The sequence below is a fragment of the Anabrus simplex genome, chromosome 5 (genome assembly GCF_040414725.1).
Source record: "Anabrus simplex isolate iqAnaSimp1 chromosome 5, ASM4041472v1, whole genome shotgun sequence".
NCBI classification, from domain to species: domain Eukaryota; kingdom Metazoa; phylum Arthropoda; class Insecta; order Orthoptera; family Tettigoniidae; genus Anabrus; species Anabrus simplex.
The window spans coordinates 351,077,985-351,104,051 of record NC_090269.1 but is presented as its reverse complement, the minus strand read 5'-3'; the positions used below and the strand labels follow the sequence as shown (position 1 = coordinate 351,104,051).

Here is a 26,067-nt window from a genome sequence, read left to right as displayed (position 1 = left end):
CACTGATTGCAAGATAAATGTCAGGGAATCAGGCAAGGTGTGCAAATTGTCAAGACAATCGTGTGGCTTCATATGCTTATTATCCATATACAAAACAAGCAATAACAGCGAAACAACATAACAGACAAAACTCTTACTGTTACAGGTCAAAAATAGTCCTTCCTTTCTCTACTCTACAATAAGCAAAACTATTTCCTAAACCCAATTTTAAAAACATTAAAGCAACTACAACTCAAACATTAATTAAAGTTACCATAAATATTATACCTATTTATCACAGTGTTCTGACAGAGAAGCTAATAGTTTGTTGGAAGTGATAGTTATTTCTATATCACTTCTCTCCTACCAAGTGAGTTGGCCGTGTGATTAGGGTTGTGCAGCTGTGAGCTTAATTGAGGCCATAGCTGCTTCCCTCCCACTCCTAGTCCTTTCCCATGTCAGTGCAACGTAAAGCAAATTAGGAAAACTTCTCACCTACCTGCATATAAGAGAGTGATAATAATGTTCCTTTCAATAACAATTTTCACCCATCACCACTTCAAAATGATTTTGAAGGAAGCGATCTCATTGAAAACGAAATAAAACAGATTTTAACAAAGTTTATTTTCATTACAAAGAAGCATTGCTAGCATCTTAAAGCGATATTATTACGTATCCTTGTGGTAATTTGCAGCATTCTTTCCCATCTCCCAACCAATAACATATTACAGTTTTCCCCTGTATTTTATTGCGCGTAAATGACTCTCTCAGAGATCCAACACTGAACATTTTGGTGCACATTTACCAGTCCTTTTAAATATGCTGTCACCTAAGGCATGCCTTAGTCTGTTCCAGCACCTCTGAATCTTTTGTTCGTCTGTCGAGTCCTGTGGCCACTCAAGGTAGGTTCTGGTGTCCATCAAGTATCGTAGATGTCTCGGTATATTCTTCTTGTCAAGCCTCTCCAATTCTATGAGAATGATATAGCTGAGGTTCTCTTCAAACATCTTGTGATTTGCCATCTCTAACTCCCATTGGCACCACTAAAAAAAAAATTAAGCACACACAAGAATGAAACAGAATGGATTGTAATAGGAAAGATAATTTTTATTAATATTTTAGGTCCATTATTTACTGAATGTCAAATTTTACTTAATATACAGATTTGTTTCATAAACAAGTAAACATACTGTAAACAAGAATGAGACATAATGAATTATAACTGTTATGAAAATGTATTTAAATTTATGTCTGTTAGTTAATAAATATAAGGTCCAAGTCTTTGGCTGAATAGTCTTTGGTTCAGAGGGCTTTAGATTCATTTCCCAGCTGGGCCAGGTATTTTAATTGTGTCTGCTTAATTTCCCTGGCTTGAGGAATGGGCATTATTGTTTGCCTTAACACGCTATAAATAACCCTCCATATTTTCCAAGTAGCTTAAGAAAACCCTCCAGGGAAAAATCCGTATCAAGTGATGATCCAAATAATTTTGGAAGAAGGCCAAGAGGAGGATTCAGTGAATACCAATGACTTATATTTTCCTTGATGTTCATATGTATTTCACAATGGAAAGTAAAAATACACTGAGAAATTTGTTCATAAAAATTTGAGGGGAGACCCTACTCACCGAGTGGAATGGCCACACCGGTTAATGTGCTACGGCTATAGAACAATACTCTGCATTCTTGAGACAAGTGGGTTCGAAACTCACTGTTGGCTCCTCTGAGAACGGTTTTCTTTGGTTTCTCATTTTCACTTCCAGGCAAATACTGAACAGTTCCTATTCATAGGCCACAGCTGATTCCTTCCACCTTCTTGCCTAATTTCATTCACCGTCATTCATTTCATCTTCATAGCTCCTCAAATGAGGTTGGCATCTGGAAGGGCATCCAGCCGTAAAAGAGCCATATATATTCATCTCGCGTCATCCCCGACCCCATACAAAACAGTCCTAAGGGGTAGATATTCAAGGGGAGATCCTACTGAAATTTGTATTGTAATTCAGAGGTTACTACGTAACTAAATACATGACTGATAGCATTTACTCTAAGGTATATTAACTAGCACTAATTGCTATACAATTGCAGACACGCAATAAGTCGAGTTAGTGCTCTCTCACTGTACACTCACACTAGTTATTCAGTCTGACACTCACAAGCTAAAACAGTTGTCACTTGGACCCTATGGCAGTTCACAAACAAATTCACTGTCCTACTATAGCAGCCGCAACTTCTTAGTTTACGCGCGCACTGCGCAATCTCACAAGTCTCTATGTGGTACAGTCTCATATAGGGAGACGGTCCTTTCCAGATATTTTGTGAGAGTAGAAACCCCTGGACATCTCCGGAATCAGGGTTTCTCTCGCGCTGTCAGGAAGGTCTGCGACTTAGCAATGACAGTACTGGTGGCAAAGGGGTTGGGCTTGCGTGCATAGCTTATCTCTGACTAGTCACTAGCAATGGCAGTGGCTAGAGAATGGGGCCCACTCGGTAACATCACTCACGGCTGAAGTTAAGCTAACTTGCTACTACCGAGCCGAACATTAAAATGGCAGATAGCGTCACACTGACCCCTCCTTAAGGCTTTTCATCCCGAGCTGCTCCACAATACGGTGCTAGGTAACTGAGGCTTCAGTGACTTCTCTTTTTTTCCACACAGGATGATACAGCCAAATTGGGTTGTCTTCCTGGAAACTGTTCCCTGAGGTAAAAATTAACCGTTTCAATTCGTGAAATGCTTACATATTTGATACGGCAAAGCTCTATCAATGAACGCTTCTCCTAGCTCTGCAGGACAATGATGTGAAATTTACTAACATGTTCTTAAATTTATGGATGTGCTAGGTGATGGAAGTTGTGTTATTACTCATCACATAAGCCTCGCATTACCAACAGGACAAGATGAATTTTGAAGAAGAATTTGTTAATGCAGCAAATGCAAAAACAATAGGGGTGTATTCACCGGGTCAGCAGATGCAGAGTGGGTTTCCGCCTACAAGTGGCTATGGCTGGTCCGTGGTCCAATAGCTCTACATTCCTACGAACCAATGGAACAGAGGAAGGATGGTCACGGCTCTACGCCTCTGTATTCGGGAGACAGAGAGGGGCTGGTCCCCATTGTCGGCTGTCCTGAGAATGGTTTTTCGTAGTTTTCCATTCTCCTGCACTGAAGAGAATGCCAGGGCAGTTCCTTGTATAGGCTATGACCGAACATCTCCTTCACCACATGAAATCTCCCTGTCCTGAGAAATGGTGTTACCATCTAGGAGGCCCGCCATCCCCTTCAGAGATGGAATGAAAACTTGTGTAAATAGATAGATTACATATTGAGAATGGAATGGGCTAATGATGTTGAAACGAAAGGAACCACTGTATCACTAAGGACTGTCCGGCTCCATAGCTAAATGGCTAGTCAGCTGGGCTTTGGTCACAGGGGTCCCGGCTTCGATTCTCGGCAGGGTCGGGAAATTTAACAATCATTGGTTAATTTCGCTGGCGGGGGGACTGGGTTTATGTGTTGTCTTAATCATCATTTCATCCTCATTACGATGCACAGGTCGCCTATGGACGTCAAATCAAAAAGACCTGCACCTGGCGAGCCAAACATATCCTCAGACACTCCCGGCACTGAAAGCCATACGCCATTTCATTTTACCAAAGACTGACAGATTTAATGCGCATGTACCTCTGGATGACAAGAGCAGTGGGATAGTTCCTAACATGACTGAATGCAATCGTATTTTGAACACGTGATACCAGTCATCATGAATATCCAGTTTATCAAATCAAATCAAAATCTCTTTATTTGCAAATGAGGTGTCTACCTTGGTAGCAAATGGTACACTAAAATACATTATTGCCAAGCACTAAATTTTAAATTAACAAGAGAAGAAGGAAATTTTTCTAGAATACAATAATATACAATTAACGCTAACAATTTTTTCTATTAAACAAACAGATCATCCTTAATAAATTTATATTGTTTACAAAATTTTACTTATAATATCTCCTATACTTACGAACATAGTCAATTCATATACAGTATGTGGAATTACTTCAAATAATACTATGCAACTGGTATAAGATTAAAATTTACATTGCATTTATTATTTATATATATATATTTTACCCATTTTGGAACCTAAGTAGCATAACGACCTGCTGCGTCTTAACCAGAGCCCCATTTGCCATCACTTTTCAGAGTTCCTGAAGGGCCTTCACAGCTACCGTAGCGGTCCCAGGGCCCTCGAAGTCCCCACTGTACTTCACCCCTACAGGCAGTCCCCTACTTTGGCTGTTCAAACTCCATGGACCAGGGGATGGAATTAATTTTTTCACACACATTTTTTATTTACAATAGCCTACACTGGTCGAATGCCCTCTAACATTTCATTTATTTTCCCTGTTTCTGTTTATTCTCTTCTTGAATATCTGTACAGATTTTGGAAAAGGATCAAACGCTACCCCTGGTAATCTGTTCCACTCCTTCACGCCCTTCCCAATGAATGAAAATTTACCCCAATCGCTTCTGCTAAAATTCCTTCTAATTTTATACTTGTGGTCAGTTCTGCCGATATAATTATTTTCCAACTGAACCCTCTCACAGATTTCTCCCCATGCTTCTTCTCCTGTATAGGCTCTATATAATCCTATACGTCTAGTTTTCTCCCTTCTCTTACTTAAAGTTTCCCACCCAAGTTCCTCTAACATTTCTGATACACTACTGTTTCTCCTGAAATCCCCTGTTACAAATCTTGCTGCTTTCCTCTGCACATTATCTATTTCTTTTATTAGGTATTCTTGGTGAGGAACCCAAACACTGTTTGCATATTCCAATAATGGACAAACCATACTTAAGAAGCTTTTTTCTCTTAATTCTTTGTTGCATCCTTTAAGTAGCCTCATTATGACATGTAACAATCTGTATGGTTTCCCAACAATGTCATCAACATGACCCTTCCAGTGCAAATTACTTTCAAATCTCACACCTAAGTATTTGCACTTGCCATCTTTTGGGATAACTACCTCATCCAAAGTATATGCAAATTCAGTTTTAAAGCTCCTGTTTGTAAATGTTGTAACAGTTGATTTGCCTGCATTAACCTTCATTATATTTTCTTCAACCTATTGTTGGATACAGTCAAGGTCCCTTTGTAATTCTGAACAATCCTCAATGTTATTTATTTCCCTATAAACAATTATGTCATCTGCATACAATCTTATTTTTGATGTCATATTGTTCCCTAAATCATTTGTGTATATTAAGAACAGTAACGGACCAATTATACTACCCTGTGCAATTCCCTTCCAAACTTTCTCTTCCTGTGATATATTATTTCCTACTTTGACTTTCTGAACCCTTGAATGTAGAAATGTTCTTATCCAATGTATAACCCTTATGTCCAATCCTATTTCCTCCAATTTCTTTAATAATATTCCATGTTCCACTGTATCAAAGGCTTTGGAAAGATCTATGGCTATGCATTTTAACTGGCTGAATCCAACTGATCTGATATGTCCTGCTGAAATCCCACCAGTTGTGCCTCACAAGAAAATTCCTTTCTAAATCCATACTGGCTCCTCATGAACCAATTTTTATCATCACATATCCCTCTGATGTACTTTGATATTAAACTCTCCAGTATTTTACAAACTATACTGGTCAGGCTGATTGGTCTGTAGTTCTCTGGTTTCCTTTTATCACCCTTTCCTTTATAAATTGGTATTATTATAGATTCCTTCCATTCTTTTGGTATTACACTATTATTTATGACATAGTCAAAGAGAAATTTTAAATAAGGCACTATGTACCATTCCATTGTCTTTAATACCTCCCCAGTAATTTGATCACTTCCTGCTGCTTTTCCTTGCTGAAGCAGTTGGATTTCTCTGAAAATATCTTCATTTATGAATGAGAAGCTTCTTGTTTCCCTCTGTGTCTCTCCCTCTCTATCTTCTGTTACTGTTTCCAACTCCTGACAATCTTCTACTGAATCTCTGAATTCCCTACTAAATAGATTTGCTTTCTCAGTATCTGTCAAATAGTGTTCATCCCCTTCTCCCACCATTATAGGAATTTGGATTCCTTTTCCTTTTTGATTCCTAATATATGAATACCACTTTTTCCATTTCCCTTTGTGGTCATTGCCCTCTTGAAGTATGCCATTCATATATTTCTCTTTTGCTTCCTTTTTCACTCTATTCAGTTCCCTCATTAGCTGTTTTCTAGTTTATTCTCCCTAACCTCTTTGATTTTCCTGTTTACTATTCTACAGTTTCTTTTTAATTTTCTTATTTCCCTTATATAATAAACAGGGTCTGAGGTCATTTTACCCTTCTTAAGAGGTACAAATCTCATCTCTCCTTCCCAAATGATTCCTTTAAATTTAGCCCAAAGTGTATCCACATTTCTCCCTTCACTTATCCAACAACTGAATTGTGATTTAAGGTAAGTCCCAAATTCATCAACTTTAGTTTTTCTGTATAATTTCTTATTAAGCATTTTTGGTACGAGTCCTACATTCATTATTACAGCCTTATGGTCACCTATTCCTTCAATTACCTCAGTTTTATCAACAATTTCCCATAGTTTAACCAAGAATACATCTACCAAATTATTGAGACAAGTCAGTTCTTGTACTACTTGTGTAAATCCTCCCTCCCAAATTAACTTATTTGCTAGTTTCTGTTCATGGGCTTCACTTGCAGCTCCATTCCATTCAACTTCAGGCAAGTTTAGATCTTGAGTATAATCTATTATTTTCTCAAATATTTCCATGTCTCTTTCCTCTCTTCCAGGCCTATATGTTCCTATAATTCCCACCTCCTTCATATTATCACAAACTAATTTTATCCCTAATATTTCATCCCTTTCATTGGTAAACCATTCATGTGAACAATAAGTTTCCTTCACCAGAATAAATACCCCTCCCCCTCCCTTTTTATCTCCTCGGTCTCTATGATAGACTGTATACCCTTCTGGAAATACTTCTCTATTACCCACCCCTTCTCTCAACCACGATTCGACTTCCACTCCTATCACCACATCAGTCTCATAAGATTCCATCAATGTACCAAATTTTAATTGTTTATTTACTACACTCTGACAGTTTACCAAGAGCAATCTCAGACCCCCTCCCTCCCTAAAACTTGACTGTAGCAATTGGGTAACATTTTGACTCATGAGTTGAGAACGTCCCTGGAACCCAGATCTTTGTACATAGATCTTGATTTAAGGATCTGGGTTTTCTTGCAAGTTTCCCTGTATATGCCAGTTTAGTGGAATGGGTTTTCTTAAGTGCATATTAGTTTGCAAATCTCTGTTGATAATTTTAGCAATTTGTGTACAGAGAGTTGCTTTTCCATTACCGGTACCATTCAGATGTAGCCCATGCCTAGTGAACATTTGCCTGCCAAGACCTAAAGTACCGGTATCTACTACATAGGCATTTCTAAATCTCTTGATTTTTATATTTACATCATGTACAGCTTTGTTCACATGCGAGTCCTCTGAAAGGTCATACCTGGGCGGCACATTAACTACAAATACTTTTGAGTCAGGTAGTTTGGAAATCTTACCTCTGAGGGTCGTAATTAGTTCCTCACCGTCATTTGCAGCAATGTCATTTGTACCACTCACAAACACCACATAATTGTCCTTCTCTAACACAGGATCACAACTTGAAAGGACGTCTTCAGTTTTGGCACCAAGTTTTATTAGTCCTAAAACCTTAGTTTCTGGATTATGCAGCTCATCCTTGATGCCTTCTGTCATACCCCGCCCTTGACTGTCTGCGTAGAGATGAATTTTTGGCGATCTTGACTTTCGGTTGATTTTCTTCTTCTGTAGGTTACCTCCACTGGATTTAAAATTATTCGGAAAACTTGATGTGTCTTCTTCTGGAACTTGTTGCAATGACTGAAATCTATTTTGGCACTGCAAAGATTTTTTTTTTTTTTCTCCCGGTTTTAAGTTGTACCAGTTTCTCCCATATGTTGACCATTAGGCCTAAAATGGTTACGCGTCACTTCCGTCCACGGCGATTTTTCTTCTCCAATGTCTTTATCTTCCAGTTTCTTTATTCTGTCCTTTAAGCTTTCATTTTCAAGTTTCAGAGCACATAAGTCTTCTTGTAGCACTCCTAAAATCTTAAGCATAGATTCGTAAGTCTCTCTTTCTTGTTGTTCTGCCTCACTATCAGTTTCTTTACACTCGGGACACAGCCACACACTTTCTTCAATATCAGTCCTATTTACAATATTTGCACAACGAAAATGGTACCATTCATCACACTTAAGACACAGAATCCCACTTTTAACTACTCTTCTGCATTTGCCACATTTTTCTCTGCATCTTACACCATTATCCACCACGGATATCACAGACTCACACACAGTAGTCGCCATCAACCTCCCGACCACGTGTTGGCCGTTTAACATCACACGAATGGATTTAGATTTGTGGCGTAAGCAAGGGTTAGGACCAGGAAGGAAGATGCAGTGGCATTTATTAAGTTACAGCTCCAGCATTTTCCTAGAGTGAAAATAGAAAACAAGGGAAAACCATCATAAGTGTTGCTGTTGACAGAGTTCAAACCCATCTTTTCCCGGATACATGCTTTCCCTGTGGGTGGGGAGGTAGAATTCTTCCATGATATTTCTGCCCTGTCGTAAGAATATTAAAGTCTTTGGTCGTAATACTCGTAAAAGGTAACCAAAAGGGAGAACCCTACAAGGTGGTGGTGGTGGTGGTGGTGGTGGTGGTGGTGGTGGTGGTGGTACAGTATATAGAACTTCAGGGCGTGTTGCAATCTTAAAATACGTAACTCACGAGATCACGATCAAACATCAAGCAAGACCAACTACAATTACATCAGACCGTAATCCAGAAAAAAACATGGCGGACATCGGTGTGCGATATGAGAGGTTGAGGGAAAGGTTATACGTCTTTCTTCCGAGTCACCTAAAGAAAATATCACAAGTCGAACGTCATGAAATGCAACTCACTAACGCAAAATATGAATAATCAAACACTAAAAGTAGCGTTATCGCGTATTGTAAGTCTAAATGAAATCTCAGAGGGGGAAATAACGAAGGGAGAATTATTGTATCAACGTCAGGTTGAAACAGACACAGAGTATAAAAATATTTCACATATGAATCTCCGGTCAGCAAATACGATGTCAACAAAGAACATTATTAACCGTACTTGAAATACTATGTAACACCACCATTAACCACAGCCCATTATGTAAAACACGCAAAGAAATTTCTCCAACAAAATTTCAACCCTCCGAAATCCACCTGTATTGTTGAGTAGGTACAAGCGATATCTGTATGATACACTTGACCATCTAAAGCACTCGTCACCTTAAAACTTACCAGAATTGATGGCATAATTGTATTTTAATACAAAGAAAGAACACAATCCTCACGTTCACTCACGGGCAATGGGGTTAGGTTTAGTTTACGCATGTTGATTGTAAAACGTTGAAAATCAATTATATCATTCTTGCACCACCGTTAAGATTAATCCAAGATTAATTTAGTTTCTAAATCATAAATCTTGGTCATGATTTCCGGATCTTTCTGGGACTGATTTAATTTTCTTTGTAAAAAGGTATGTTGGCTGATAGGGCAAATGCTAGGATAGGCATCATTAGTTTTAACTTCGGAAGTTTGCGCGGCACTCGCATTAGATCAGAATCTTCTATGGGTATATAATGTCTTCCCTAACAATACATTTGATTTCAAAAATAATAAAATGATTAATGCACACAACATTATTAGTCCTATGATTCTGTTCGAAGTTTTCCTCACGACTGCTCTTAACCCAATTTTGCCTTAATACTAGGCATTTTGGAAACGGGAACACTTAAGTTCTTACTTACATCCAGGTACACAGCACATTAAACTATAAACATATTGCATAGGTAACTAAAAATGAAGAAAATACTTTCAGAGAAGAACACGAGAATCAAAATTAACTTAATCACCACCGATATTGTTGGAATAAATAAGCTCTTTGAGAACAAACAGCTTCTTACGGCACTGAAAGAGGATCTGTAACCTACTTAAGACCATACATAAATATAATGTACGATTAAAATACACTGACTGACAGAGCAAATGCAACACCAAGGAGTGGTTCGAAAGGGATGAAAGTTGGGGAAAAAACAGAGACGGCACGGACGAATAATTGATGTTTATTTCAAACCGATATGCAGGTTACACAATGCGCACGGCATTGACTCAGTAGGATGTAGGACCACCGCGAGCGGCGATGCACGCAGAAACACGTCGAGGTACAGAGTCAATAAGAGTGCGGATGGTGTCCTGAGGGATGGTTCTCCATTCTCTGTCAACCATTTGCCACAGTTGGTCGTCCGTACGAGGCTGGGGCAGAGTTTGCAAACGGCGTCCAATGAGATCCCACACGTGTTCGATTGGTGAGAGATCCGGAGAGTACGCTGGCCACGGAAGCATCTGTACACCTCGTAGAGCCTGTTGGGAGATGCGAGCAGTGTGTGGGCGGGCATTATCCTGCTGAAACAGAGCATTGGGCAGCCCCTGAAGGTACGGGAGTGCCACCGGCCGCAGCACATGCTGCACCTAGCGGTGGGCATTTAACGTGCCTTGAATACGCACTAGAGGTGACGTGGAATCATACGCAATAGCGCCCCAAACCATGATGCCGCGTTGTCTAGCGGTAGGGCGCTCCACAGTTACTGCCGGATTTGACCTTTCTCCACGCCGACGCCACACTCGTCTGCGGTGACTATCACTGACAGAACAGAAGCGTGACTCATCGGAGAACACGACGTTCCGCCATTCCCTCATCCAAGTCGCTCTAGCCCGGCACCATGCCAGGCGTGCACGTCTATGCTGTGGAGTCAATGGTAGTCTTCTGAGCGGACGCCGGGAGTGCAGGCCTCCTTCAACCAATCGACGGGAAATTGTTCTGGTCGATATTGGAACAGCCAGGGTGTCTTACACATGCTGAAGAATGGCGGTTGACGTGGCGTGCGGGGCTGCCACCGCTTGGCGGCGGATGCGCCGATCCTCGCGAGCTGACGTCACTCGGGCTGCGCCTGGACCCCTCGCACGTGCCACATGTCCCTGCGCCAACCATCTTCGCCACAGGCGCTGCACCGTGGACACATCCCTATGGGTATCGGCTGCGATTTGACGAAGCGACCAACCTGCCCTTCTCAGCCCGATCACCATACCCCTCGTAAAGTCGTCTGTCTGCTGGAAATGCCTCCGTTGACGGCGGCCTGGCATTCTTAGCTATACACGTGTCCTGTGGCACACGACAACACGTTCTACAATGACTGTAGGCTGAGAAATCACGGTACGAAGTGGGCCATTCGCCAACGCCGTGTCCCATTTATCGTTCGCTACGTCCGCAGCACAGCGGCGCATTTCACATCATGAGCATACCTCAGTGACGTCAGTCTACCCTGCAATTGGCATAAAGTTCTGACCACTCCTTCTTGGTGTTGCATTTGCTCTGTCAGTCAGTGTATTCAAATTTCCGTAAATATTTGGTAACAACACGGCTTACACAAATCAAAACAAACGCATGCTAGCACTCCAGCTGCCGCCATTATGGACAGTTTCGATAGGTCCTTTAAGGTCTGAGATATTGTAGTTGGTCTTGCATCAAGTTAACTACAATCGAAACAACGCGATTTTTAGACTTGCGATTATCGAATACGATTTAGACTAAATTACTTTGCCTTATTTCTCCATTAATTTACTGCAGTTCAGTTCGCTTCGAACAGTGGTAGTGTGCAGTTCTACTTTCCTAATTGTGTCGTGTGCGACAAGTGCAGTATTCCATAGTGCAAGCATTACGGTATATGCATGGCTCTCTTCGATAGTGGGAGTGGCGGTACTAACCGTTCACCGGACATGGACATTTCTAGTAATACTGATCATGAAGAAACATTGCGGTCAACCAATAATAGTGACATCACACCAGCTTTTGGTGGTTGGTGGTGAAAACTCTTCGTCCAATATACAATCCGACAAAATTGTTATAACTAATCCGATTTACTACTATTCAGGACACCGCAGTCCGTACGTAATCTATGTTGAGACAGCTGATGAGAAAAAACACTGGAAATATTCATCCCATGGCGCTTGGTAGGCTCTTCTATGATAGTAAAATTGTAGGTATAATGTCTGTCAAACTGAAAGGTGCAAAGCGCATTAAAATTCTATTTGACTCAGCTGACAATGCCAACATTTTTCTCAAAAACCTCATTTTGACTTTTCATAGACTTAAAGCTTTCATTCCGGAATCCAGCTTGTATCGCATTGGATTAATTCGGGGAGTCGATAAGAAATTAACTGAGGAGGATATTATCAAGTACACTGAATCCCCCTTTCCTATAGTTAAAGCCCAACGGCTCAACCGACGTGTGTCAGTTGAAGGGCAAGCTAACTTTGTTCCTACAGGAACAATAAAATTAACCTGCAAATGCCAAACTTTACCAGAATTTGTTACTATTTTTCACGTAATACTAGAGGTTCAGGCATTCATTTTTCGCCGTATTATCTGTGGGAAGTGCCAACGATATGGGCATACAGCCAAAAACTACAGAACAAAATACCCGAGATGCGGTAACTGCTCTAAGACTCATGAAACTCACACATGTTCTGATTTAATGCGTAAATGCCTACAGTTTGGGCTGAATCACAGTGTAGGATCCGATAGATGTGAAGTTCATCAGCAACAAATCGCAATCAAGCGCATGGTGTGTGAGGACAATATTTCCTTCCAGGAAGCACAAGAAAAACTCCATCCGACAGGATTTACCCCCCTTAGCGCCCCACATCTATTTCCAAAGCTTAGTACAAGCAATTTGACGTCTCCACGTGAGACTCCTCGTAAACGGAAATTCACTGAAGTGATTCAAAGACCAATTCGACCAGCTTCCCTGCCAGGCTTTAATAGAGCAGGCTATCACGCGATCTTACGCAATCCTATCTTGGAGCATGCTCCACGGGTATCTATTTCACAAACTCAACAGCCAAAGGTGCAAGTGGAACAGTCAACTAGCACAGCTTCCCCTTCAGAATGTCCTCAGCCCATCTGATCGCCTTACACTCCCGCGATTAACAAAGAATGCTCAAGCAGAAATGCTGCAAGACTTCAAGCGCTTAGCAGACGTTCTGGGTGAACAACCTCAATGGGATCATTTATTAAAAATCCTCTTTATCAAGGTTAGTCAGTTTTTCATAGAGGAGGATGCGCATACTGCAATGGAACAGTAGGAGTATTACTCCAAAAAAGCATGAATTAATACTTCTCATCCAAGAATATCATCCCCAAATTATTATATTACAAGAGTCAAGGTTAAAACCCGACCCCACCTTTTACGTCCAGGGTTATAATTTTGAACGACTCGATGGTTGTGGATACGGTGGGGTACTCACTTTAATTGCATCGAAAATATCATATACTAACGTCTTGCTACCTTACACGATTCCTAACACATACTCCTTGGCTTTGAGAGTACATTTCCTTATCGTGAATCTCTACTGCCCACCTTCCGAACAATGCAACGCCATAAATCATTGTGGTACACGCACAAAGACACTCGTCTAAGTGATCACTTTCCTATAATTATTGACCTTATAACACAACTTCATCCGCAGAACATAGTTTTAAAACCAGCGTGGAACACGGAATCTGCAAGATTTTGATTTTGACCTCTTTCATGATTATATTTTAAATCACATTAAATTTGCATCACAAACATCTTCTGCCTATACTTCCTTATATCAACATATTCAAAACTACCTAGATATATATCACCCTTTTCATTATCGCAAACATACCAATACTACTAGACCACTTAACATTCACTGGTGGAATAAGCAATGCGCCGCTATGGTGAAACAAAGACGCAGCCTGCTCAGAAGTTTAAATCAAAATTTCACACCTGCCAATTATTTGCAATATAAAAAGTACACTGCCCACTTGAGAAAAGTATTCAACGAAAGACGAAGAGAATCTTGGAAATGTTTTATTAACTCCCTCAACAGAAACACCTGCATTAAGGATATTTGGGCTGCTATAAAAAAACTAGCTCATACTGGATGCAATAAACTCGACCAACCACTCTTCGAAAGCATCTCCCAATTTTACGACATTACCTCCGGATTTTGTTGTTCAAGAATTTCAGCAGTATACTACAGTGCCTCTTCCAGATAAATTTCTCACACTCTCCCAATCTATATCTTACCCAGAATTTTTTAACATACTCCAAAAGAAACCTACTTCTGCTCCTGGACCGGACTATATTACCTATAAAATGCTCTCTCATCTTCCTTACCATGCACATGCAATAATCATACCGTATTACAATCAAATACTAAACTCAGATGTTCCTCCTTCTGCATGGAATACATTTACGCTTGTGCCCATACCTAAACCAAAACTGCCGGCTACCAATCTTATCGAATAGAGAGGAATCTGTTTAGGGTGATGTTTAAGGAAGGTCTTCCTCAGTATTCTGTTGGAAAGGCTTTTATGGTGTCTCGCTTATTGCAATTTGCTACCCGTCTATCAATATGCCTTTATAAAAGGGAGAAGCACAGCGGATCCCATTAATATATCATTAACGGATTTGCTGCTAGCAAAACAACGCAAACATGGAACAAATTGCTGCTTTCCCTGATATCAAAGCTGCCTATGACAACGTGCCCATACACATGTTACTGTCGAATCTTCAAAACTTACACTTCCCTGCTAATTTTATTAAAATGCTCCAACATCTTTTATATTTTCGGCGAATGGAAATCACATGCCAAACCTCTACGTCTAATGTACGATACGCGTCTAATGGTTTGCCTCAGGACGACATTTTAAGTGGCCTATTATTTGCTCTATACTTAAAGGATGTAGAAAGTATCCTAATACGCGATGCAAGAATATTACTTTATGCGGATGATATAGCAATTTATTCTTCTCACGAAAGTCTGGAAGTCTGCAGAACTAATATCACTCGAGCATTAATTACTGCTAAAGCATGATTAAACGAGCATTGTTTGGAACTTTCCTCTACTAAAAATGTGGCCATGATTTTCATGCATAAACGCAAGTATAATACAGACTCTTTCTGAATTGCAAATATTACAATTCCGATAGTCCGGGTGCACAAGTATCTTAGTATATCTATATATATATAAAATAACTTGTCCTGACTGACTGATTCATCATCGCAGAGCCAAAACTACTGGACGTAACGAAATGAAATTTTGGGGATATATTCATATTAAGATGTAGGTGCTCGCTAAGAGAGGATTTTTGGATATTCCTTCGCTAAGAGGGTGAAAAGAGGGGTGAAATTTTAAAATGAGTGTGTCTATATCTCGAAAGTTTAAAAGTTTACAGATGTAAAAATTGGTATTTAGAATCTTCATTAAAAATAAGGAAACACGTATTTTTTTGTTTTCAGAAAATCCCAATAGGAGGGGTGAAAAGGGGTGAAAATGGGGAAAATGGGTTGAATGCCCTTAATCAGTATACCAATACTTATATCTCAGAAACTGAAGATATTACAGACCTGAAAATTGGTACTTTTGATCTCTTTTAAAAATAAAGAAACACGTATTTTTTTGTATTTGGAAAATCCAATTAATGGGAGGATGAAAAGGGGGTGAATTTTTAAAATGAGTGAATCTATATCTCCAAACTTTTAAAGTTTGCAGGTGTAAAAATTGGTATTTAGAATCTTCATTAAACATAAAGAAACACGTATTTTTTTTTGTTTTCGGAAAATCGCAATAGGAGGGGTGAAAAGGGGTGAAAAAGGGGTTGAATGCCTTTGATGAGGCTACATATATTTCAGAAACTGAAGATATTACAGACCTGAAAATTGGTGTTTGGGATCTCCTTTAAAAATAAAGAAACACGTATTTTTTGTTTTTGGAAAATCCAATTAATGGGGGGGGGGGGGTGAAAAGGGGGTGATTTTTTAAAATGAGTGTATCTATATCTCAAAACTGTTACAGCTTATAGATGTAAAAATTGGTATTTAGAATCTCCTTTAAAAATAAAGAAACACGTATTCTTTTGTTTTCGGAAAATCCCAATAGGAAGGGTGTAAAAGGGTGAATAATGGGTTGAATGCCTTTAATGAGGCTACTTATATTTCAGAACCTGAAGATATTACAGACCTGAAAATTGGTATTTGGGATCTACATTAAATGTAAAGAAACACGTATTTTTTTCGTTTTTGGAAAATCCAAATATTGAGGGGTGAAAAGGGGGATGAATTTTTTAAAATGAATGTGTCTACATCTTAAAACTTTAAAATTTACAGATGTAAAAATTGGTAGTTAGAATCTCCTCTAAAAATAAAGGAACACGTATTTTTTTGTTTCCTGTAAATCCCAATAGGAGGGGTGTAAAAGGATAAAAATAGGGTTGAATGCCTTTAATGAGGATACATATATCTCAGAAACGGAAGATATTACAGAACTGAAAATTTGTATATGGGATCTCCTTTAAAAATAAAGAAACACGTATTTTTTTAGTTCTTGGAAAATCCTATTAATGGCGGTTAAACAGAAGTGACAAATTGGGGTGAATTTTTGAAAGATTATCTTGGAAACGTAAAATGTTACAGACGTAAAAAGTGGGTGTTTGGAATCTCCTGTAAATGTAAAGAAACATAGGTGATTTGTTTTTGGAAACTCCACTTACGGGGAACCCAAAAGGGGTGAAATTTTAAAATGAGAATTTTTACAGTATATCTAAAAAAACTTAACATGTTACAGAAGTGAAAAATGGTATTTTTTATCTCTATTAAACATAAAGAAACGTGTATTTTTAATTTTCGGAAATACCACTTGGGTGGAGGGGGGTGAAAGTGACTGAAAATGGTGTTGAATTCTTTTAATTAGGCTACTGATATCTTAAAAATGAAGATGTTACAGACGTGAAATTTGATATTTGCAATCTGCTTTAAAAGTAAAGAAACACGTATTCTCGGAAAATCCAATGAAGCGGGGGGAGGGGGTGAAAGAATTGAAAAATTAATTGACTTTAATTGTATGAGAATATATACATCTAATAAAAACTAAAGTTGTTACAGACGTGAAAATTCGTATTTGGATCTCCTTTAAAAACAAAGAAAAACGCGTTTTGGGGGGGAAACCATCTTGGGGGGCGGGAGTGTAAAGGAGTTGAATTCCTTTCATGAGGACGCATAAATCTAAAAGTGAAGAAGTTAGAATCGTGATAATTGGTGTTTAGAAGATCCTTCACTATTAAAGAAACAAGTATTTTTTGCGGGAAAATTCACTTAGGTGGGGGGGGGGAATAGTTTGAAATGAAGTGACAAAAGTAAATTATATTTATGGGGATACTTATATCTCAAAACTGAAGGTAATAGACGTGAACATTGGTGTTTGGAATCTCCCTCAAACATAAAGAAACACGCGTTCTTTTAATTTTGGGGGGGGGGGGGCGGTGGCAGTAAAAACTAACGGCGGTGGGGTGTAAAAGGAGGTGAGACCGATTGATTTTACTGTTCTTAATGTACTTATAAGGATCCTCCGTTGCTCAGGCGGCAGCGCGCCGGCCTCTCACAGCTGGGTTCCGTGGTTCAAATCCCGGTCACTCCATGTGACATTCGTGCTGGACAAAACGGAGGCGGACAGGTTTTTCTCCGTATAGTCCAGTTTTCCCTGTCATCGCTCATCCCAGCAACACATAATAGTAATAATAATAAGAAGAATAAGAATAAGAATAACATTAATAATAATAATAATAATAATAATAATAATAATGTTCCGGAGCGTCGTCAAATGTGCGGACCGCGCTGGAAACGGCTCCTGGACGGGTAATGACTAAGAATGCAGTCCGGCCGCTGGTTCAGTGCCGCCAAGGCACCCCATATGACACCAAGCCGGATCTCCTGAAGGATTTTATCCAGATTAAACATGATTATAGGAAAATACGGTCTGGCAAAGACTTACGGACCCAACTGACCGGGAAGAATACCTGAGCCTAGCCCGAGAAGTACGAAATCGATTGCTGGAAAGGAAGATTGAAAAATGGGAGGAAACGTGGCGTAATCTAATAGAAAACGAGTCAGATCGGGAATATTGGTGGATTCTCGCTGAAAACGTGTCAGATCGCGAATTTCGGCGGATTATATATCTAAAACAATAAGCATTCAATTACAAATTTCAGTATAATACCGTAGCGAAGCACGGGTACCTTGCTAGTATTTATATAATAAACTGTCCTGGAAAACCCATTTTGAATACCTTTCGAAAAAGACTAAAAAATTTATCAATATATTGAAATTAACAATTCGACGGAGCTGGGGTGCTGATCCCGTAACGGCTTTATTACTTCATCGGCATACAATACGCTCGCATTTAGATTATGGATCGTTTTATTTTGATATTGCTTCCTCCACACTTATTTACAAGCTCAACGTAATTCAACATTGAGCACTCCGATTATGTATAGGCGCTTTACCCTCTACCCCAAGTAATGCATTACTTGTTGAAACATGTGACAGACCTCTCCACTATCGCCGTTTGTATTTAGCTTCTAAATTTTTACTTCCCCGAATGGCGCTAGCTAGACATCCTATCCTACCCAAAATTACAATTACTGGAAAAATATCAGCAACGTTCTCAACAGCAATCACGAACTCCTGCTTTGTTAGACGCATTCAACTTGACGCGACAATATCATACTAGCATTCAACAAAATATTTCGCTTCCGTACAATACAATGCCATACAATATTATGCACTACAAACCTAATATTGTAGTAGCTCAGCACATTTCCTTTAATAACAGCACAATGCAACTTAAACTAATAATTAAAATGGCGATAAATTATCTCAATCCTACTTTCATAATATATACAGATGGACCCAAACAGAATGTAGACACGGGGGCCGCATATTACATTCCGCAGTTACACGTCTGTGAGCAATACACACTTCCAAACTATGCCTCAAAATTTACTGCTGAGGCTTTCGCTATACGACAAGCTTTGCTATACCTAAAACATAACCACGTCTCCAAATCGATCAGTTTTACAGATTCCTTAAGTGTGCTTCAAAGTTTAATGCCACATAAGTCCTATACAAATTGGTACATCTGCAATATTCGACGCCTTTTATTTGAACTCGATGAAAATGGTGCTGATATAACTTTAACATGGATAAAAGGACATTCGAACAACGCAGGTAATGATCAGACTGATAAAATGGCAAAACAAGCTGCATCCGGAACCGGAATCAATGCTTCCTTAGCCATTCCCTACACAGATTTCACGCCGATTATTAAACTTGCTATTCAACAAAAATGACAGCACAACTGGACACAATCGGCGAAACTCAAAGGAAAATATTACTATCAGCTGCAACCAAGTATTGCTAGTCACCCATGGTTTTCTTCTTCTTCTTCTTCTTCTTCTTCTACTTCTTGAAAGGTGTGGTTGGACTCATGTGTTATCGTCCAGTCACGAAAACATTAATTACTTAACACTGACACATGTATCACTCGTATTGTACTTTAAAACGTAATTGATAGAAAAAAAAAACATTCCATAGGAGTCACACAAGAAACGATGATAACATATAGACAGAGGGTAAAGAGATTTATATCCTACCAAAATTATGATAAACATTTTGCAATGGAAGAGAGAGCATAAAGAGACTGTCAGAGGATTATAATATAATATGTGCATCATCAAGAAACTGATTTATGCTGTTCACAAGAGTAGGAGTTAGAGAGGATAATAAACACGAAATACTTGTGGGGAAGGGGATGCCCATGTTAAGCAAAGAGGATAGGAAGCGCTGGCGGGGAACATCAAAAGCAGGACATTGTAACAGAAGATGATTACTGTCAGTATCAGACAAGCCACAAGCACAGGAAGTTGGGGGAGGAAGATGAAAACGATTTTTATATTGGGGAGTAAGGGCATGATTAAAACGTAGACGTATAATAGATGTGATATGGCGCCGAGAGTACGTACCATAATAAAACCACGGTTTAAGAGGAATAACAGGTTGTAATTGATGATAAAAACATCCCTTTTCTCGTGACGTTTCATTCCAATCGGACTGCCAATGTTGATATGCTATATCCCGCACTTCATGAATGAGATCAGAAGGGGGGATCGCAAGAAAAAGAGAGGGGGATTGTTGTGATGCTCGTTTAGCTGCCTGATCAGCAGTCTCATTCCCCATGATACCAGAGTGACTGGGAACCCAAACTAGAGTTATATAAACACCAGAACGAGTAAGGATATATAAGAGATACTTAACGCTATATATGTACCAATTAGGGGAAGAGAGAGGCGAGCATAAGGCATGCAGAACATTTTGTGCATCCGTGAAAATCGTAACCTTATCATAAGCATGTGACCTGATGGTAATGAGGGCTTGTCTAATAGCAAACAATTCGGCGGTAAAAACAGAAAAGGCAGAAGGGAGGGAAAACTCAGAGAGAGTATACGGTTGGGGGATATAAAAGGCTGCTCCAACGCCGTGTGCTGATTTTGATCCGTCAGTAAAAATGCTTACTTCCCTTATGTAGAGGGAAAGTCGAATACGTTTAGTTGCAAGAGGGGAAAGAGGAGTAGAATGTGTTAGACAAGAAAATGATTCAGAAGAAGATATAATTACTTGAGGACAAAAGGACTGACTGTCATAAGGGATAGAGTATAAAGGCAATGTGGGTAAACGGAGGAGCTCAACTTCTCTTGGTATAAGAGAACGAAATGCGATATATAAAGCAGGGACGCGATTTCCACGGGGAGATTTAGAAGAATAATAAGAATGTAAAAGTCGTAGCTTGGGGATAAGCTGAGACCGGGTAACAGTAAAATGTTTGAGGACATGGTTTTCAACAACAAAATATTCACGCAGACATATTACAACAATTATCAGATTACGCTTTAATCACGCTCTGACTCCGGCTTATAAATTCAAATTAAAGTTAGCGGATTCACACATGTGTTCATGTAATAATAGTATGGCCGACATTAATCACATATTCTATCAATGTTACCATTTCGCCCGACATAGAAAACGTTTTTTTCCACACTTTACGCTCGCAAAAAATAGAAGTACCCACATCAGTCGCTCGCCTCGTTCAACAGCCTACACATTCACGTGTTATTGCTATTCAAGAATGTTTGGATAATTGTAACATTAAACTCTAAATTCTTTTGACTAGTGAGTTTTATGAGCCACAACTGTAACCCAATCTCTTTGCTGTAACCTATGATGACGCCACGTTCTCGACCTGTAACCCTAGTGTTTCTACAAGTGTTCAACAACTCTATCCATCTTAAGTAAAACTCAGTCTGTTTCTCTTGAAGATTTGTGACAATAAGTGTTGTGACTGGGTAATGGCTTTTCAGCAGCGCCCAAGAAAATCGTAAGAAGTAGAAGAAGAAGAAGAAGAAGAAGAAGATGATGATTTACTGCAGTTATGACCTTTTGGGGGGGAAAGAAAGCACCAAAATGAGTATGCTGGGAAGAAGGGCGCCTCTGATCTCTTGGATTTTTTCTCAGAATGTTGTGCCTCTGAAACTGTCCTACATATGCTAGGTTTTCCTGAGGTTAGAAGTTATGTTTGCGAGCTGTCATTTTCGCGTTTCTGAGTCGGAGATTAGCCTTTTCTTAATCGGCTGCTGAGGCAAGAGTTTTGGCGACGATTGAACAGTTGGGAAATTACATTTAGGAATTTATTCTATTATTTTACTCTTCAACTGTTCCATAGTATAACGTCAATATCACTGTGTAGTTGCCCTGTCAGACTGTGATCGTCAACCAACTGCAGTAATTACTATTATGAACATTGGTGCCAGATACTTTGTACCCTTTCTCCCCAAACTGCTCCCATGTAAATGGTTATTCCACTGAAGCTCAACTTGTAGGATTCCAGCAAGATACAGCAGATATCTTGGATTCTGGAGGTCAAATGGACTGTATCGCGATTGACCTGTCTAAAGCATTTGATAGGGTGGATCATGGGAGACTAATGGCAAAAATGAGTGCAATTGGACTAGACAAAAGAGTGACTGAATGGGTTGCTATATTTCTAGAAAATAGATCTCAGAGAGTTAGAGTAGATGAAGCTTTGTCTGACCCTGTAATAGTTGAGAGGGGAGTTCCTCAGGGCAGTGTTATCGGACCTTTATGTTTTCTTATATACCGGTACCGGTATATAAATGATATGAGTAAAGGAGTGGAATCGGAGGTAAGGCTTTTTGCGGATGATGTTATTCTCTATAGAGTGATAAATAAGTTACAAGATTGTGAGCAACTGCAACGTGACCTCGAAAATGTTGTGAGATGGACAGCAGGCAATGGTATGTTGATAAACGGGGCTAAAAGTCAGGTTGTGAGTTTCACAAATAGAAAAAGTCCTCTCAGTTTTAATTACTGCGTTGATGGGGTGAAAGTTCCTTTTGGGGATCATTGTAAGTATCTAGGTGTTAATATAAGGAAAGATCTTCATTGGGGCATAAATGGGATTGTAAATAAAGGGTACCGATCTCTGCACATGGTTATGAGGGTGTTTAGGGGTTGTAGTAAGGATGTAAAGGAGAGTGCATATAAGTCTCTGGTAAGACCCCAACTAGAGTATGGTTCCAGTGTATGGGACCCTCACCAGGATTACCTGATTCAAGAACTGGAAAAATCCAAAGAAAAGCAGCTCGATTTGTTCTGAGTGATTTCCGACAAAAGAGTAGCGTTACAAAAATGTTGCAATGTTTGGGTTGGGAAGAATTGAGAGAAAGAAGAAGAGCTGCTCGACTAAGTGGTATGTTCCGAGCTGTCAGCGGAGAGATGGCGTGGAATGATGATAGTAGTAGACGAATAAGTTTGAATGGCGTTTATAAAAGTAGGAAAGATCACAATATGAAGATAAAGTTGGAATTCAAGAGGACAAACTGGGGCAAATATTCATTTATAGGAAGGGGAGTTGGGGATTGGAATAACTTACCAAGGGAGATGTTCAATAAATTTCCAATTTCTTTGAAATCATTTAGGAAAAGGCTAGGAAAGCAACAGATAGGGAATCTGCCACCTGGGCGACTGCCCTACATGCAGATCAGTATTGATTGATTGATTGATTGATTGATTGTATATAAGCTTTATAATTTCCTAAGATTTTCTAATTGAGTAGCGTCAATGATTCTTCGGACTACCACTGCTGGACACTGCTAAAATACACTGTGGTTTTAAGCATTGGTGCCGACTACTGTATCTGTAAATAAGTTCATATAACCCCTTTTAACTCCATATAATAATGAACATTGTTTTCTCAATGAACATTGTTTCTTAATCAGTGGCGTACGCTGAGTCCAAGACGTGGGCTACCACTAGACTTAAGTTACCCTTTTTCGATGGTTGGTTTAGTGAATGTCAAACCTTTTAAAAGTTTTGAGCTGCAGCCAATAGCCAACGGAGTAGCCTGCTGCGCTGTCAAGGCTGTTTCAGAAGCAACTTTCCTGGCGTCTGCTACTGTCAATACTCAACAGCTGATCAGTGGAGATGGTAGCCTATGGTTTAGCAAATTAAAGTCAGGCTTTATAGCTGAATGGATAGAATACTTGCCTTTAGACCGATAGCCCAGGTTCAGTTCTCAGAATCAACCCCCTCATACTGTTAATTCCCCTGGCTTGGGGACTGGGTGTTTATGACGCCTTCGCCGTTCATTTCATCCTCATTAGGTCACCACCAAACCTATACAGATGCCATGTACAATAATAATAATAATTTTAAATACAAATTTTGAATTTTGCAGCATTACCAGAGGTCGTACTTATCACTCACCGGTTTATTAGCTTCCTCGCGAGATCAGTGGTGGTGTCCGACCCATGATCACGGGTTCGATTCCAACCAACAAAAGAGAACACTAAACCTGAAAGATTGCATTTCATTTTATCGGATCTACCTATAAAAAGAAAACTATATTACCTATAACAGCAGCCCTAAGATGTCTTCGTACAAGGATGTAGAAGTAACGGAAGTCAAATGTCAGCACTCAGTTATCTATGAGTATGAGGTGAGGAAGTACATACGATGAGGAACGCATGGCTGTTAGTAAGCAGTGGCGATCTGATGGACCGAAGCCTAGCATACCTATCCCCCCGGTCCCCGCACCAATCGAGCATATATCGGCAAGCCGCGAGAGGGGGATTGAGGGGAGAGGGCCGCCGAGTCTGGGCTGCAATATCTTTCTCCGATGCCTTGCTCACAGAAATACGTGCGACGTTTTTTCACATTGCTTTCAAGTTTTGTAAATAGAACGATATGTCAGATGCTTACATTATAAAGTGCTTTAAATTTCCATCGTTCTCATTTAAGGTTTGGGCTTCACCGATAGCCTTGGTAGCCCTCAGAACACGCCGCTGTTCTTAATGACATTTTAGTAATAGTTACCAACATTTCTGATAATGTAACGTCAATATTCCATACGGATCACTACTGCTGGACACTGTCAAATACCCTGTGGTCTTATCTATTAATGCAAGACAGTTATCTTTCCCTTAGACTGTCCCATGTTAATATGTTAAGTCATCCTTTGTAGGACATATCCTAACATTTTAACGCTGTTATCCTTCACAACTAGTCATTTACAGCCAACAGCTAATATATTGGTATCTATATCATCAATGAACATTGTTTTTCTCTTGACTATCCCTACTGCAATATGTCAATATTATATCTTAGTTTTTACAATTTTAATTACAAATCAGGTACCTGATTTATGCCTTGAGGTAGTACTGTGACCGATGATGCCTTCAAAGGAGGGCGAAACATGTCTTATATGGGAATAAAGATAAATGCCTAAATGTTTAAAATTTCTAATGTATTGAATAGGTGACATAATAAACTATTTAGCATACTACATATAATATCTTCAATACGGACCAATAATTATATTTATCACTTGCAAAGCCAACACATCTGTTGCCCTCAGCCCAGCCACCGAACCCCAACACACTGAGTCTCACACTGACTCCACCACGGAGTCCAACATTGACTTCAAGTCCAGCACCAACACTGTTTATAGCTCCACTACGGAGTCCAACTCTGACTGTTCGCGGCTAGCCTCCCTTTTTATAGCTCGGGTGATATGAACCAGAATATTCGTGAGGTGGCTAGAGGTGGAACATTCTCGTTGGATCTCCCAAGAAACTCACAGGTAACCCAGCCGACGAGAACAATACACGGAAATGCCAGCCATGCCCTCCAGGCCGGCTGGGAGCTCCCCGGTTTGCTGCTCACTAGTCCCTTCCATAAAGTACACAAAGGCTACGACAGGGCTGGCACGTAACAATACGGAGTTAGGGTATACGATGCTGCTGATGGTGATTTGTTCGTCGAACGGAGTTGTTAAGCCTTCAGTAGACCCCTTCGTATTATTCGCCAGGAGTAAGCTATATGCCGGCACGGGATTTCACCCTCTCCCTATCTCATCATCATCATCATCATCATCATCATCATCATCATCATCATCATCATCATCATAATAATAATAATCTCACACCCGGACGTGTAGTTCGCCCGTGGGCCTCTGGTGAGATTACACACAATCAATCAGTTATACATACGTACTGCTGTCGATATTTCCTCATCAGTCTCCTTCCGAAATCTTCTTTGAACTGTTAGTAAGAGATTGTGACAATATTAGCTTATGCTTATGTTTCATAGATCTAGGGAAGGCACGTAAAACAGTATCAAAGAGAAACGTTGGTCATTCTGAGAAATTATGAGATCAGCGCAATCGAAGGCATTTATGTTGACAATCGGTCTACGGTAAGAATTGACGGTGAAATCAGTTCTTGGTTCAGAGTAATTACAGGGTTTAGACAATGCTGTAATCTTTCACTGTTATTGTTCATAGGGCGAATAGATGATTTACTGAAATGTATAAAAAGGAAGGGAGCTGGTTAATGAGTAGATAAAAGACAAGTTGAATGAGCTTGTTATGATATATGAAGTTGTGCATATAAGTCGTCCTCGATGGCGGGGTCATATGAAGCGAAAGGAGCGGGATAGGTTACCAGGAG

At 39.7% G+C, this 26,067-nt stretch overlaps 1 protein-coding gene across 1 annotated transcript in view; it reads right to left on the bottom strand.

Moving 5' to 3' along the window:
• Positions 1-584: 584 nt before the first annotated feature.
• Positions 585-26,067, bottom strand: part of LOC136874103 (toll-like receptor 13) — a 79,321-nt gene continuing 53,838 nt past the window's right edge. The window contains exon 5 of the mRNA XM_067147655.2: positions 585-1,022. Coding sequence (XP_067003756.2) covers positions 747-1,022 — 276 coding nt within the window. The 3' untranslated portion in view covers positions 585-746. The remainder of the gene's footprint in view (positions 1,023-26,067) is intronic.